This window comes from Eretmochelys imbricata, chromosome 26, assembly GCF_965152235.1.
Source record: "Eretmochelys imbricata isolate rEreImb1 chromosome 26, rEreImb1.hap1, whole genome shotgun sequence".
In the NCBI taxonomy this organism is placed as follows: domain Eukaryota; kingdom Metazoa; phylum Chordata; order Testudines; family Cheloniidae; genus Eretmochelys; species Eretmochelys imbricata.
The window spans coordinates 13,752,366-13,767,205 of record NC_135597.1 but is presented as its reverse complement, the minus strand read 5'-3'; the positions used below and the strand labels follow the sequence as shown (position 1 = coordinate 13,767,205).

General features: G+C 60.9%; 1 protein-coding gene across 1 annotated transcript; it reads left to right on the top strand.

Annotated features, from left to right (window-relative positions):
* Positions 1-3,379: 3,379 nt before the first annotated feature.
* CAPG (capping actin protein, gelsolin like) lies at positions 3,380-13,876 on the top strand. Its single transcript, XM_077805898.1, has 10 exons — positions 3,380-3,400; positions 4,815-4,849; positions 5,042-5,214; positions 6,318-6,472; positions 6,760-6,927; positions 7,422-7,571; positions 10,635-10,727; positions 10,979-11,111; positions 13,297-13,385; positions 13,744-13,876. Exons 2-10 carry the CDS (start codon positions 4,827-4,829, stop codon positions 13,807-13,809), a joined length of 1,050 nt encoding a protein of 349 aa, XP_077662024.1. The 5' UTR covers positions 3,380-3,400; positions 4,815-4,826; the 3' UTR covers positions 13,810-13,876.
* The last annotated feature ends 964 nt before the right edge of the window (positions 13,877-14,840 follow it).

The window sequence follows — 14,840 nt, the reverse complement described above, 5'->3', positions numbered from 1 at the left end:
GCACGGCCCCGGGGCAAGAGCTCAGGGCTAGCTCAGGGTGGGTACAGACATTCCCGTCCATTGCTCTCCAGAATTTCAGCTTACATTTCAAAACCCTCCATCTGGAGCTGGTTTGGCTGTGTGAGGCTGATGACGAGGCACCTGCCGGAGTCTGCAAAGAGCCTGAGACAAGAGCTGGGGCGGGGGCTTGCCTTCCTCTGTGGCATGGGCGTGGTTTGCCTGCCGGGATCACCGGACATGTCTCCCCTGAGCAGTTCCTCCAGCTCTAGGGCAGCTGGTCTCCGCCTGCAGTATGCAACTCCAGTGCACTGAAAAGCTTTCGTCTAACGAGAGACTCTGGGCTCAGTACGGGTGTAGCCGAAGGACCTGGGCTGTGCAGAGGCTCAGCTGAGATGCTCTAATGGGCCCCTGGGGGCTTAAACCCTGTGAGACTGTCCCCTTCCTTGCAGCAGCGGCTGAGTGAGATGACCAGATGGAGGAGGTATTTTTGAAAGGCAGCTGTGAGGAAGGGGTGGGGGGCAGCCAAAGGCCTATGCACTCTGGGAGGGAGACAGTTCAAACCCCGAGGCCCTTGGCTATGAAAGAACTGGCTGTGGCCAGAATAGTCTTGCCCAGCTGGACAGGGTTACGCTTGGATCGGCGTCCCCTCGTCCCTCATTAATGGACCAGTTTTCTCTGCAATGCACCATTCACCCCTCGCCCACCAGCAGGGAGGCAGGGGCACTAAGGCAAATGAGCATGGCTGTATGGCGAATGGGGATGTTAAATCAACATGTGGTCATTCTTTGATGAGGGCTGATAACGGTAACTGTGTTGACATAAATACTTAGATATGTTAGTTTTACTTAGACTTACTTAGTTTCTTTGCGGGCGAGGATGGTCTTGTTGGTCTGTGTTTGTACAGCGCCTGGCACAATGGGGTCCTGGTCCATGACTGGGGGATCCAAGGTGCTACTATACTGTAAACAGTAAATAATAATGTACTTGGATTTCTGTAAGGCATCAGTGCTGCATAGGGTGACCAGACAGCAAGTGTAAAAAATCGGGATGGGGTGGGAGGTAACAGTTGCCTACCTAAGAAAAAGCCTCCAAAATTGGGGCTGTCCCTATAGAATTGGGACATCTGGTCCCCCTAATGCTGCACAATGTTCTGATCAAAAAGTAGCACAATGCCGAATCGTCATGGGACCTAATCAGTGAGGTGAAAACTGGCTAACTGCTAGAACGGTTAATGGGGAATCGTCACCCCAGAAGGTGTTTCTAGCGGGGCTCTGCAGAGATCTGTTCTTGGGCCAGTGCAGTTCCATATCTTTATCAGTGATCTGCAAGGAAATATGCAGTCACTGCTGGTGACGTTTGCAGATGGCACAGACTGGTGGGGAGATAAATAATGGACCTGAATCCCTCTCTGGGGTTCACTTCGACGAGCTCCATCAAGGTGGGCTCCACGCCGGCGCCTTGTCTCCACTAGGATTTTGCATCCATTATCTCGGTGTAAAAAACACCGTTTCTGAAGTGAAGCCCTAATAGTCACAGCCTCTCTGTTGAGACCCAGCAGGGCCGGGGCTCTGCGCAGGGCCTTTATCGCTGGGATCACAAAGCTACTTTGCTCAGCACTCCGGGAGCTGTAGCCTGATGCATGTCTGATTACCAGGCAGATAGCTTATCTGGGGAGTTAACCTCCCCCACCACAACAGCCTCTGGTTTCAGAACTGCGTCATTTCCATCCCGTCTCCCCAGTGGGGGCTGGGTGGCCAGCACCCATGGCCGCTCTGCTTTGCTGTTCACGCCTTGGATCTTCCTGCCCTCAGAGAAGGGAGCCTCTCGCTCTTTGGGATTCAGTTCCAGTTCCCTGGCATGGTCACCACCACAGACGTTTAGACCCAGTCCCACTCCTCCCCTCCCCGCCCCCTTTGAACTCCTCTATGGTCTCTGCTGACCATCCCGCCGGATCGTGGTCCTGTGCCCAAGGCCACAGTCTCCTTCATTTATTAAACCTCCTTCCTCGTGTGGCTTGGTTCCCTGCTCTTTGCACGTGCGCCCAGCACGTGGACACCCCTCTCCAGCTCCATCTGCTTCGGCAGAACTCCATCTTCTGCCCTACCAGGGGCTGCAGCAGAGATGGGGGTGGTGACAGGGCTGGGGTCGCAGGGGGCTGCAGGTCGGGAGTGAGGGGCACTGGCAGCGCTGGGGGGGGGGCAGGTGTTAGGGGGCTTATTCCTTCACCCGCCTATTTCCCTGGTCCTTCTCACATGAACAGAGAGCAACAATACCCCAAGTCCAAAGGTGGACGAGCAAAGTCCGAAGGTGCAAACAATTCAATGTTTATTGGGGTGAACTTCCAGCAAGCATGATTCCAGTTTCTTTCCTCAGTGTCCCCCTTCCCAGCTCTGCCACCGCAGAGCCTTACCTGTGTCCCTGTTCCCATTCCCCCCCTTAGCCAAACATGATTCCAATTCCCCACCCCCATTCCCTGTTCCCATTTCCCCCCCACACCTTCCTGATAAGAATACACCTACATTCTTAGAGTTTGGCCTTCACAGACAGGCCTGAATGTCTATATCCTAACAGCAGGGCTGGGGTAGCAGGGGGCTGCAGGTCAGGAGTGAGGGGCACCGGCGGAGCTGTGGGGGGCCCAGGGCAGCAGGGGGCTGCGGGTCGGGGGTGAGGGGCACCGGCAGAGCTGTGGGGGAAAGGGCTGGGCTAGCAGGGGGCTGCAGGTCAGGAGTGAGGCAACGCTGGGGGTGGGGCTCAGGACCGGAATAGCAGGATGCAGAGGGGCGGTATTACCCCATTGAGGGCCTGGAGCAGGAATATCCCCCCTCCCCAACACACAGGAATAAACAGTCAGTGAAATGGACAGCACTGGAAAGAAATAACAATTAAACCTTCATTACAAGCCATGTCGCCAGCCCTTTCTCGCGGCAAAGTCGCCAATCACGACATTGTACAACAGCTCCCTTTCTAAAGATGCGTTTCTTGACTTGGGGGTCGCGACCCTCAGAGAGGTCGCGGGACCAGTTTGGGGCGGGGGTCGCAAGTGGGGGGCCTGCAATTGCCCAGGGCCCCGCCGCCGGGGCTGAAGCATGTAACAAGTAAAATACCAAACCAGGCAAGTGCTTATGAAAACAACAATAATGAAAAGCGAGCGGAGGCCCCCTTGAGCTGCCAATCCCTTGGTCTCCTTACGCCCAGCGTGGGCCCTGGCGGGCTGGGGGGCAGGTCAGGAGTTGGATGAGTTCCTGGCCCAGCCGTGCCGGATTCTCCTTCTCCCCTGCAGCCACCGAGAAGCGAGGCGCCGGAGAGGAACAGGGTGTGGGCGAGGGATGGCCCCTCCCAGGAAATCTGATTTTAAACTCTGCAGCGAAAGGTTTTGCCATAGAGGCTGACGAGTCGTCCGGTGAGTAACTTTGCTCCTCCGCTGCCTGTTCCTGTTTATCACAGGCCTCGTTAGGCAGTAACGGAGCGTGAGGGGGTGGACTCCTCTCACCCAGTGCTGTGAGCGGGGCAGGGGATCAGGGCTGGCTTATCCGGGCAGAGGCACGAGAAAGTGTTTCCTGGCAGCCTGGCTTGTTCGCTGAATCGCCAGGCAGACGCCTCTCCGGGGTGTGTCCCGTCCTGTCACTTACAGGGAGCTCAGCACTGGAGCCCAACTCCCCCAGGCCACGCAGGATCAGGGCGAGCGTCCCCCGCTGGGCCTTGTCCCAGTCAGGAGGGACTCCAGTTGCCAGTGTGGGTTGGCCGTATTCCTGGAGGCTTAATCCCATGACATAATCCTGGAGGGCTGGCGGTGATAGCGGGGACGGGACGGGACGGTCCCCGGACAGCTCTACCATGTGCTGAGGCTACCGACAAGGGGGGGCACGCCCGGGTTTGGGGGCAGTTGGCCTGGCTTGCAATGAGGGCAGGCTCCACCACTGCCAGGGGGGCACCGCCAGGCGGGCGGCTCGGCCAGGGCTCTGGGGCTCGGCAGCCCCGTGGTCAGCCCCGTGGTCAGCAATGCAGCGCTTGGCATCGCGGGCCAGGCTGCACCACCGCAGCAGATGAGCGGGGATTTCGTGGTGAGCCTGGCATCCGCGCCCTTGGGTGGCTGCAGACAGCCACTGGCTCCAGGGCCGTGCAGCTCGGGGACGGGCATAAAGCCAAGGGCCCCGGGTTCGAGTCCAGCTCAGCAGGGAGCCAAAGCTTCTGTGCAATGGGCGGGCGGGGATGGGCTGGGCCCGGCAGAGGGCACCAGGAGGCAGGGGTGCTGGTGGGAGCGGGTGTGGGGAGCCGACTCTGGGGCTGGCAGCCGGCCCCCCTCGGCAGGATGGCAAACGGCTGGGAGATGAAGAAGCCTTTGGAGCGGAGCTGGGCAGCGGCTGGGGCGGGCAGGGAGGCAGATGAGAAACGCGACACATGATTGACCGCAGTGGGCTGTGAAGTCACAGGGAGTGGGCGTGTGGAAGGATGTCAGAGCCCCCAGGGAATGACACCCAGCATGCCCGGCCCTGCCTCGCCAGAGCCAGCACTGTGGGGGGGCGAGGCTGCTTTCTCTGGGCCAGCGCCCACCCCGACGTGGGGGTCCCTGCACCCACACGCCCAGCCCCACCTCCTCCTTCCTCTGCCGGGCTGGGGATGACTCAGCAGCAGCCAAACCAGTTCTGATACCATCTCGGTGTGCAGGCCGGGAGGGGCCCGCAGCCCCCAGCCCCGCCACGGGGCAGGAGCCCTCACCCGCCGGCATGACCGGCACCTCCTGGCCAGGGAGCCAGGCTGTGCCCGGCCCTCTGTCCACCCAGCCCTAATGCTAACCAGCTCCTCTCTCTCCCCAGGGCCCTGACACCATGTACACGGCGATCCCCAAAAGGTACCGAGCCAGTCGCCCCAAGTCCCCCCATCCCCACCCCCTGGATTTACCCCCAACTCCTGCCCCACACCCTGGAGTTACCCCGATCCCCTTCCCCCGTATCCATCCCAATCTGGATTTACCCCCCATCCTGCCCCTACCCCCCTAAGCCCCCCCTTCCGGATTCACCCCAGCCCCTTTTCGCTCCGGCAGCGGCTCCCCCTTCGATGCCTCGGTGAACCAGCCTGGCCTGCACATCTGGCGGGTGGAGAAGATGAAGCCGGTGCCGGTCCCGGCAGAGTCCAAGGGCGTCTTCTACTCGGGGGACTCCTACCTGGTCCTGCACAACGGGCCGGAGGAGCAAGCCAACCTGCACATCTGGATCGGTAAGGGCCGGCTCTCGGCATGGCGGCGCGGGCCCCTGGCCAGCCCTGTGGGTGAGGCAGCCTGGAGGGGAGAAGCAGGGTGCTGGGGCCATGGCCCAGCCGAGGGTGCCGGGGCCCGGAGCTGCCCTTCTGGGCTGGCAAGGGAGTGAGTGCCCAGCCAGGGCCAAGCGAGGGGCCCTGTGCTCGGGCTCTGGTCCCTGCCCTCGCCGCACTCCCTGGCATGGCAGTGCCTGCCCCCCCGGGGGCTCCCGTTATGGGGTGAGGGGACTTCAGGCTCCTCAGGCTCCCTGCTGAGCACATCAGCCCAGGCCCCCTGGCCACCCTGGAGGGCTCCCAGCCCACGGCGCAGCCAGCCCTGGTGCCAAGGGGCACCGGCAGGGCTGCCAATGTTCTAATCGCAGAAAACCGAACACCCCGGCCCCACCCTGAGGCCCCGCCCCTTCTGAGGCTCCGCCTCCCCCTCTTCCATCCCCCCTCCCTCCATCGCTCGCTCTCACCCAGCCTCACTCGCTCCCTCATTTTCACCAGGCTGGGGCAGGGGGTTGGGGTGCACGAGGGGGTGCGGGGTGAAAACTCTGGGAGGGAGTTTGGGTGCTGGAGGGGACTCCAGGCTGGGCAGGGGGTTGGGGTGCAGGAGGAGGTTCGGGATGCATGCTCCGGGCGGTGCTGACCTCAGGTGGCTCCCGGGAAGCAGCGACATGTCGCTCTGGCTCCTAGGTGGAGGGGCGGCCAGGGGGCTCTGCGTGCTGCCCCCAGCCCTGCAGCTTCCATTGGCCGCGGTTCCCGGCCAGTGGGAGCTGCAAAGCTGGTGCTCGGGGCAGGGACAGTGCATGGAGCCCCCATGGCCGCCCCTCCGCCTAGGAGCCAAGGGACATATCACTGCTTCCCAGGAGCTGCGTGGAGTCAGGCAGGGAGCCTGCCAGCCCCTCGCCAACCGGACTTTTAACAGCCCAGTCGGCAGTGCTGACCGGAGCCGCCAGGGTCCCTTTTCGACAGGGTGTTCTGGTCGAAAACTGGACCCCTGGCAACCCTCGGCGCCGTGCCCGGGGCCCCTGCCAGCTGGGTAGCAGCTCAGCTGTTGCTCTTCCTCGCCCACCACCCAGGCCAGAGCTCCACGCGGGATGAGCAGGGGGCCTGCGCCGTGCTCTCCACCCACCTCAACACCCTGCTGGGCGAGCGGCCCGTCCAGCACCGCGAGGTGCAGGGCAACGAGTCCGATGTCTTCATGGAGTACTTCCCCCACGGCATCAAGTACCAGGTACCGGGGAGGGGCCCGCCCCACATCCCCAACTGCCCCCCAACCCCAGCCTGCCCCATCTGAACCCCCCAACCCCAGCTTGCCCCATCTGACCGCCTCATCATCACCCCAGGCCTGCCCTACTTCCCCACCTCGACCCCTCAACCTGCTCTGCCAGGGGTCAGCCCCTGCCTCCCCTCCTCACCCCCGCAATCTGGCCTGCTCCATCTGCCCCCCACCTCCCCAGCTAGTCCCTGTGCTCCCCGCCCGGCTGCTGCTCAGGGCCCCTTTCTGTCTCTGCCCCTCAGGAGGGTGGGGTGGAGTCCGCCTTTCACAAAACCCAGTCCAGCCGGAGCTCCGGGCCCATCCGCAAACTCTACCAAGTGAAGGGCAAGAAAAACATCCGGGCCACCGAGCGGGAGCTGAGCTGGGCCAGCTACAACACCGGGGACTGCTTCATCCTGGACCTGGACGACGTAAGACCACGCCGGGGGCAGGGGCCTGGGCAGACACAGGCCTGGCTGTGAATGGAGGCATATGTCTGTATTCACAGCTGGGTGTATTGGCCAGGGCGGGTGGTGGCTGCATTAGCACCCGGGGGTGGAGGGGAATTGGCCAGGGTGAGTGGAGGGTGCATTAGCACCCGGGGGTGGAGGGGAATCGGCCAGGGCGGGTGGTGGGTGCATTAGCACCCAGGGGTGGAGGGGAATCGGCCAGGGTGAGTGGAGGGTGCATTGGCACCTGGAGGTGGAGGGAATCAGCCAGGGCGCGTAGCGGGTGCATTAGCCCCAGGACTGGCCGGTGTGGGGGGCTGGGTGCGCATGGGGCAGGCGGGCAGAGGCGCTGGCAGGTGACGGCATTGGCATTGCGAGGTGGGTAGGCAGGGAGGTTGGCAGGCGGGGGGTGAGGTAGGTAGGCCGGGGTGCTGGCGGGCAGGTGGATTTCCAGGCGTGCCCCTCTCTCCTGTCAGACCATCTACACGTGGTGCGGTGAGACATCCAACATCCTGGAGCGCAACAAGGCCCGGGACCTGGCGCTGGCCATCCGGGACAGCGAGCGGCAGGGCAAGGCCCGGGTGGAGATCGTGTCCGACGGGGAGGAGCCGCCCGAGATGATCCAGGTCTGGCCGTGAAGGGCTAGAAGCGGGACTGTTGTTGCTCTGGTCCTGCCAGGGCAGATCCAGGGAGGGCTCGGATTGGGGAGGGGGCAGGGGATGAAGCCGGGGTTTGGGGGGCAGGTCACCGGGTGAAGCCCAGCTTGGGGGCAGAGGGAGTGGGCTGGAGACATGTGGTGGCAGCCAGGGATTTCCCTTCACCCCCACTATGGGGGTGTTTACCCCCCCTGAATTTCCCTAACACCACTCCCCCCTAGTTTTGTGAACTAGTTACATGCAGTGTTGCCAGTTTAGTGATTGTCTGGAAATGTGAATTGAAATTGAAATATTAATACACACTTTAAAAGCATATCCAGTGTATGATAAAAGACGTGTATCTGAAAAAGTATCACAGATTAGAAAAGTAGGAACATGGACGAGCTTCCTTGTACAGCTGTTGTTTTTATGACCATGTCAGTGCCTTCATAATTGCACTGTACATAATTGCAGGGCCCACCTAATAATTTCAAATGATGATTTGTGAGCAAAGTCGAAATGAGCTCTCCCTGACAGCTCGTGATGGGGTGGGGGGAAAGGCTTCAGGACCAGATTGTATTTACAGTCACACCTCATCTACCTAGGTATCCAGCAAACAGAGCTGTGTTGCCCAAGTGATAGATTTTGGCTGGGGTTGGTTTACAAATCACTTGAATGTGGCGGGGAGATGAAATATTGTTGTTCTTATTGTCTGAGTAAAGTAGAACCGTACTTGGCCTGTGCTGACTGAGGGCATCGAGAGAGAGGGTGGGGGCAGGTGTTTTGCTTGATGGTCTGTCTGAGTCACAAGTATGATTTGACCTGCCCCTCTCCACTGTTTAAAGACAGAGCTGAGTAGGCTCCATAGAGAGTCTTTTGTTCTGTTAAGTGACCACTGCAGCTGAAATCACTGAGAATCAGGTCGAAGTGCTCAGACCGGCTGTGGGACAGTGTTTCTGTGGCAGAGACGGCCCAGTCTGCACTCGCAGCGAGGTCCCCCCACTGAGAGCTCGGCTGAAATCACGGAGAGCCGGTGGAACCTCAAGAGACCAACTCGCAGAGATCACAGCAGCTCTGTACTCTGAGTCTCCACTGGGTCTCCACCAAGGACAACACCGGTGAGTGTTAATGGGGCTGTTCAGAAAGCTGGAGACACAACACAGTTCATGCAGACAAACACGGCTGCGGCATCCTACTGTCTATTAAGCAAGAGATACCGCACATTGCAGACTGGAGTGACAATGTTAAGTGCATTGTCACTTGTTCATCCTGCAGTTGAACCCCAGGTCCAACCAAGACCAGCAAATGCTCACTGTCTTTCTGCAAGAAACTCAACGGACTGGCTAGAAGCATGCGGTGCAACTGTGAAAGACTCAACAGTTGAAAAAGTGAAGAACTCTCTCACCACATTCAAAAAAATTGCATACCTGGCTGATGAATGCACCGATGCAAATGGGCATCAAGTATTAAGTCATTGTGTACGTTATCTTGAGGTCAGTGGTAGGCCAGTAGATGCATTTCTAGATGTTCAAGTGATAGAAGACAGATTGGCTGCATCTGTGACAACCCACATCTTAGAAGAGTTAAATGCTTGTCAACTGGACCCCAAACAGATGGCTGCTTGTGCATTTGATGGAGCTGCAAACGTCTCTGGAAGACATGGTGGAGCACAAGCTTTGCTCAGAGAAAAGCGTAACCCTAGTCTCTCCTATACACACTGCAGAGGCCATCTACGCCAACTAGCGCTAGGACGAGCTCCAGACTCTTCAAAAGACATTTAAAAAGCTATACATTTAATGTCTTCATTATATTCTTTTTTCAGCAAGAGTCCAAAAAGACTGAATATCTTGGACAATATAGAAGATACACTGGGACTGAAGTTCAAATGAGTCCAACCTGGGAAAACCCGCTGGCTTTCTCATGAGCGATCCTTGGCTGTTGTCTTAAAATTACTCCAGCCATTATTACTGGCTTTGGAAAGTATCTTCCAAAATGGGATGGATCTAAGTAGTGAGGCTGGTGGATTACTTTTGCTACTAAATTCACAGAAGACTATCGCCATTCTCTCTCTTGTAAGTCTACTGTTGAAACCATTTGGATCATTAAACAATGCCATCCAGGCATCTGCTACAACAGTCGTAGATCTTTGTCCAGCAAGAGAAGCTACATTTGGATCAACCAGAGAGCTACCCATTGGAAAAGTCCTGGAAGAAGCAAAGACTTCAGTCCGGAAGTTGAGTAATGAAGGCATTTATATTGAGTCCTTAAGTGAAGAGGACAAGAAGTGTTTGTTAAGACAACTGAAAAAGTACACAGACTTGATTCTTAAAAATCGACAACAGCGACTTCGAGATTCTACTCACCCTCTCCGTAGCTTTTACAGATCCCTGTCTTATAAAACACGGACAGTTGAGTGGAGTGAGGCTCTACCAGCCATGGGGCTGCCGTGTGCTCAGGGCAGAACAGAGAATTCAAACACACAGTGGAATATCACACGACGAATGAATGAAGATTTGACTTCAACTTCTTTTCTACCATCACAAGTGGCTCGACCCGATCGTTGTGCTCTGTTTCCTGGGCTGAGAGAAGCAGGAATTCATCTCTTGCTCCTGCCAGTCACAACAGCGACAGTCGAGCGTCCTGTTTCATCATCGACTAGAATTTTGTGCTCTGAAAGACGTCGCCTTGTGCCTGATCCTGGGAATGAACTAACGAGCGTATCAGTGGAAGGACGGGAAGTACCCGACACACGAGAAGCCACCAGAGATGGAGGCAGTGCATTCAAGAAGTTCATTAACGGAATTGTGCAAAATCATAACAAGAAACCAAGAAGGATGTAGACGTCGTGCTTTGTCGGAGGCTTGAGGAGCCGGCTTTTATTTGATTTTTCAATCATCACACAAATTAAATGGTCATGAAACATTTTTCAGTTTTTACTGTGGTGTCACACAGCCCACCTTCACCCTCACGGTCTCATCGGCCCTGCCCCCCATTTCAACTCCTGGGGAAAACACCGGGGCGGCGCTGGCTCTGACAGATTTCCCCTTTCCCTAGGTGCTGGGTCCCAAGCCCGCTCTGAGGCAGGGCAGCCCCGAGGAGGACGTCACGGCGGATCAGAAGAACGCAGGGGCGGCTGCTCTCTATAAGGCGAGGGCTCCCCACCCCATCTCCGGAGCTCCTGCCCCACCACGGCCAGAGCCCCCCACCACGGCCTGGGCGCAGCGGGGCGCTGGGGAGCAGGGCTGGGGCTGCAGGCTGAGGGGGCTGCAGGCTGGGGGGGTTGTGGGGCAGCTGGGGAACAGGGCTGAGTGCTGAGTGGGGGGCTGGGCTCCAGGGGTGGGTTCGGCAGCGTAGGGGGAAAGGCGCTGAAGGGATCCGCCTCTCCTTGGCCCCGGCAGGTGTCGGACGCGACGGGGAAGATGAACCTAACCAAGATGTCCGGGAGCAGCCCCTTCAGCCAGGGCCTGCTGTGCACCGACGACTGCTTCGTCCTGGACAACGGCCAGTGCGGCAAGATCTACGTGTGGAAAGGTACCGGGCATGGCCGGCCCGCCAGGGGCCAGCTGGCTCTGCGGGGGGGGCAGAGACACACGGCCCAGGGCCCGGGCGGTACCAGCGAGCCTCCTGTGGGGGGTGCCCCCAGCCCCACCTCCCCTCCCGTTCACCCCACACCCAGCCCCAGCCCCTTCCCATGCGCCGTGCCCCCAGCCTCACCTCCCCTCTGATTCACCCCACCCCCCTTCCCACCTGCCATGCCCCCAGCCCCACCTTTCCTCCGATTCGCCCCACCCTCCACTCCCACCCCTCTAGGCCCCAGCCCCACCTCCCCTCCCGTTCACCCCACCCCCAGCCCCCTTCCCACCTGCCATGCCCCCAGCCCCACCTCCCCTCTGATTCACCCCACCCCCTTCCCACCCGCCATGCCCCCAGCCTCACCTCCCCTCCAGTTCACCCCACACCCAGCCCCACTCCCACCCCCCTTCCCACCTGCCATGCTCCCAGCCCCACCTTTCCTCCGATTTGCCCACCCTCCACTCCCACCCCCCTAGCCCCCAGCCCCACCTCCCCTCCCATTCACCCCACACCCAGCCCCACTCCCACCCCCCTTCCCACCTGCCATGCTCCCAGCCCTACCTTTCCTCCGATTTGCCCACCCTCCACTCCCACCCCCCTAGCCCCCAGCCCCACCTCCCCTCCCGTTCACCCCACACCCAGCCCCACTCCCACGCCCCTTCCCACCTGCCATGCTCCCAGCCCCACCTTTCCTCCGATTCGCCCACCCTCCACTCCCGCCCCCCTAGCCCCCAGCCCCACCTCCCCTCCCATTCACCCCACCCCCAGCCCCACTTCCACCCCCCTAGCCCGCAGGCCCACCTCCCCTCTCGTTCACCCCACTCCCACCCCCTAGCCCGCAGGCCCACCTCCCCTCCCGTTCACCCCACCCCCCTTCCCCGTTGCAGGACACCCCTGTACCAAGCAGCTTTCAGGGCACGCCCAGCTGGCTTTCATGTACTGTGGCAGCTGGCACCAGGCAGGGGAGCTCCCAGCTGCCTGCAGGGCAGAGCACGGATGCCACTGCGTGAACTTACCCAGCCGTCCCGGCCCACCCGCAGGGAGCCAGGTGGCCGAACCCCTCACGAGTCAGTTTCTTGCGGGTTCCCCTGTCTCTAGGAAGGCTTGGGCTGGGATTTCCCTGCCACTCGCCCTTCCTGTCCTGCCCATTAGCTGCCCACTGAGCCCTCGCCCAGAGCCAGCGTAGCCCCCTGCCACCTTCCCCTCCGAGGTGTAGCCCGCGCCCACCGCCAACAGCCCAGGCTTTCCAAAGCCTCCTTGGGGTCCCATCTGGAGCTGCCTTCCAAGGGGTCTGGGTTTCCAGTCAGCCTAAACATGTGGAGCGGGTACGGAGCCACGTGTAGCTCCCCCCGCCCCCCACTAGCCTAGATCCCCCAAGGGATTTAGGCACCTATCTCACTGAAGTCAATGGGAGTTAGGCGCTGGGATGCCGTTCAGGATCTGGGCCTAGCAGCTCTGGAAAACGGCGGCCGTTCTCGCGCTTCAGCCATGGCACCGGCCCATCAGGCGGGTCACTGTCTCGGGCATCGCTGCGTAGCTTTCGGCTCTCGGCGGGCGCTCCCGGCATAGGGCCATGAGGCAGCCCGGTGCACTGCGGGAACGGCCACACAAGGGCATTTCCCGCTCTCTCTGTGCCCCGAGCTCTGCCCCCGTGGCTGGCGGGGCTGACCCCCCTGCTGGCCAGAGCTCACAGCCCGGCACGGGGGCCATGGATGGAGGCACCGCGGCTGCGTTCTCACTGCCCGGCCACCCTGCCCCCTTCCCCTGCCCTCTGCCTGCATGGGCGTTTCCCTCCGCCCACTTGGGCTTCCTGCTCCGGCTGAGCAGCCCAGCTGCAGTATGAGGCCCTCGGCTGAGTCCCCAGCAAGGGAGCCAGGGTGATCTGCACGCAGGGACCCTGCCGGCCCTGCTCCCTCCCCCAGGAGCTCCTTCCCAGCTGGCCCGTTCTTCTCCATCCCAGGCCCTTCCGGCTCCCTGCCGTCTGCGTCTGCCCCACGGTCACTCTGCCCAGGGTTAGCACCGGACCCTGGGCACCTCCCCCAGTGCCAGGGGTGCTCAGCGGAGCACGCAGCCCTGTCCCCCCAGACTTGTCCCCTCTGTGCGGGGGATCAGCTGCCCTGACCCTTCACTGCCTCCCTCCCAGGTCGCAAAGCCAACCAGCAGGAACGGGAGGCAGCCCTGAAAGTGGCTGAGGATTTCATCTCCCGTATGAAATACTCCCCGAAGACTCAGGTGAGTGAGCGCTGGGCCCCGGCGGGCTCCTGGGGGGCGGGAGAGAAATGGGGAGGTGATGGGGGGCTCCCTGCCAGTAGGGTGACCAGACAGCAAGTGTGAAAAATCAGGACAGAGTGTGTGTGTGGGGCGGGGGGGGGGGAATAGGTGCCTATATCAGAAAAAGCCCTGAATATCGGGACTGTCCCTATAAAATCAGGGCATCTTTGGGCCAGGCTCTCCACCCCGGCCTGGCTTCCCCCCACAGAGAGCACAGAGGTGGTGCCCAGGGCCCTTCACCCCACCGTGCCCCCCACCTCATGCCAGGAGCACAGGGCTCGCCCTGCCTCACCGGCATCCATCCCTCTCTCTGCTGCAGGTGGAGATCCTGCCCCAGGGCCGTGAGAGTCCCCTCTTCAAGCAGTTCTTCGCAAGCTGGAAGTGAACCCGGAGCCTACCCCAGGGCCTGCCCTCCGCTCTGTAGCCACCAGGCATCTCATTAAAGGACCTGCACGGGCCCCTTCTGCCTCCTCTCACCTCCTTCCCTTGAGCGGGGCGGCCATGGGGGGTGGGGGGGAAGAGATTTGGAAGGGCAAGGACCAGAACGGGGCATGGTGCCATTTCCCCCCTCAGCCCCGGCAGCTCCTGGCCGCAGGGAGCATGCACGCCAGTCCAGGCCTGAGGGACGACAGCCGCCCATGGGGAGGGACGTGGGGAGCGAGGGGTCCCCCAGCGAGGGATCAGAGGGGGTCTCCCAGGCACTGATGCAGAAGCAGCTCCGGAGCTAACGTAGCATCTCCCGGCTGGGAAGAGGCTGAGCGGTGTTTGGCCGCCGGATGCCGGAGAGATCCTGCGAGGGGAGGATTGCGGGAGGCCACGGCTGCTCAGCAGATGCGGGCTAAGGCAGAGGGGCCGGAGAGAGGGGATGGGCACTGGGGAGCTCATGGGGAAGGCAGGGCAGGGTTTAGCAGAGTCCAGCGACATTCGGTTGCTGTGGGTACCCGTGGGAGGCTGCAGCCGGCACCCGGAGGCCATAGGGCTCTCTGCTCTAGACCTGCCCCTTGCAGCCTGGGGGCCTGTCTCTGAACTCTCTCTGATGCTTCAAAGGGGGCAGGGGGCTTGCTATGGGGCCAGGGACCCCGGCCGGAGATGGCCCCCAAGCCATTGGCATGGTTCTAACAGGAGTGCTGGCTCTCGGCTGCTCCCGCTCTGGGCCTCACGCTCCTGTGCCCGGCCTCACCTCTGCCCCCAGGCCGGAGGGCAGCCCCGGGGACATGGCCGGGGGTGCGAACGCTCTGGCCCAGCAGGGCTCGGGCTGGGCAAGAGAAGCACTGAGCAGATACAGGCTCTGCCCTAGTAGGGTGCAGTCCCCGGGGCCCCTTCGACCCTGCCACCCCACGGGAGGGCCAGAGGGAGGAAGTCCCCTCTGGGCAGGAGGGTGAAGGACTGGGTCCCATCCTGGGGCAGGCGGTAGCG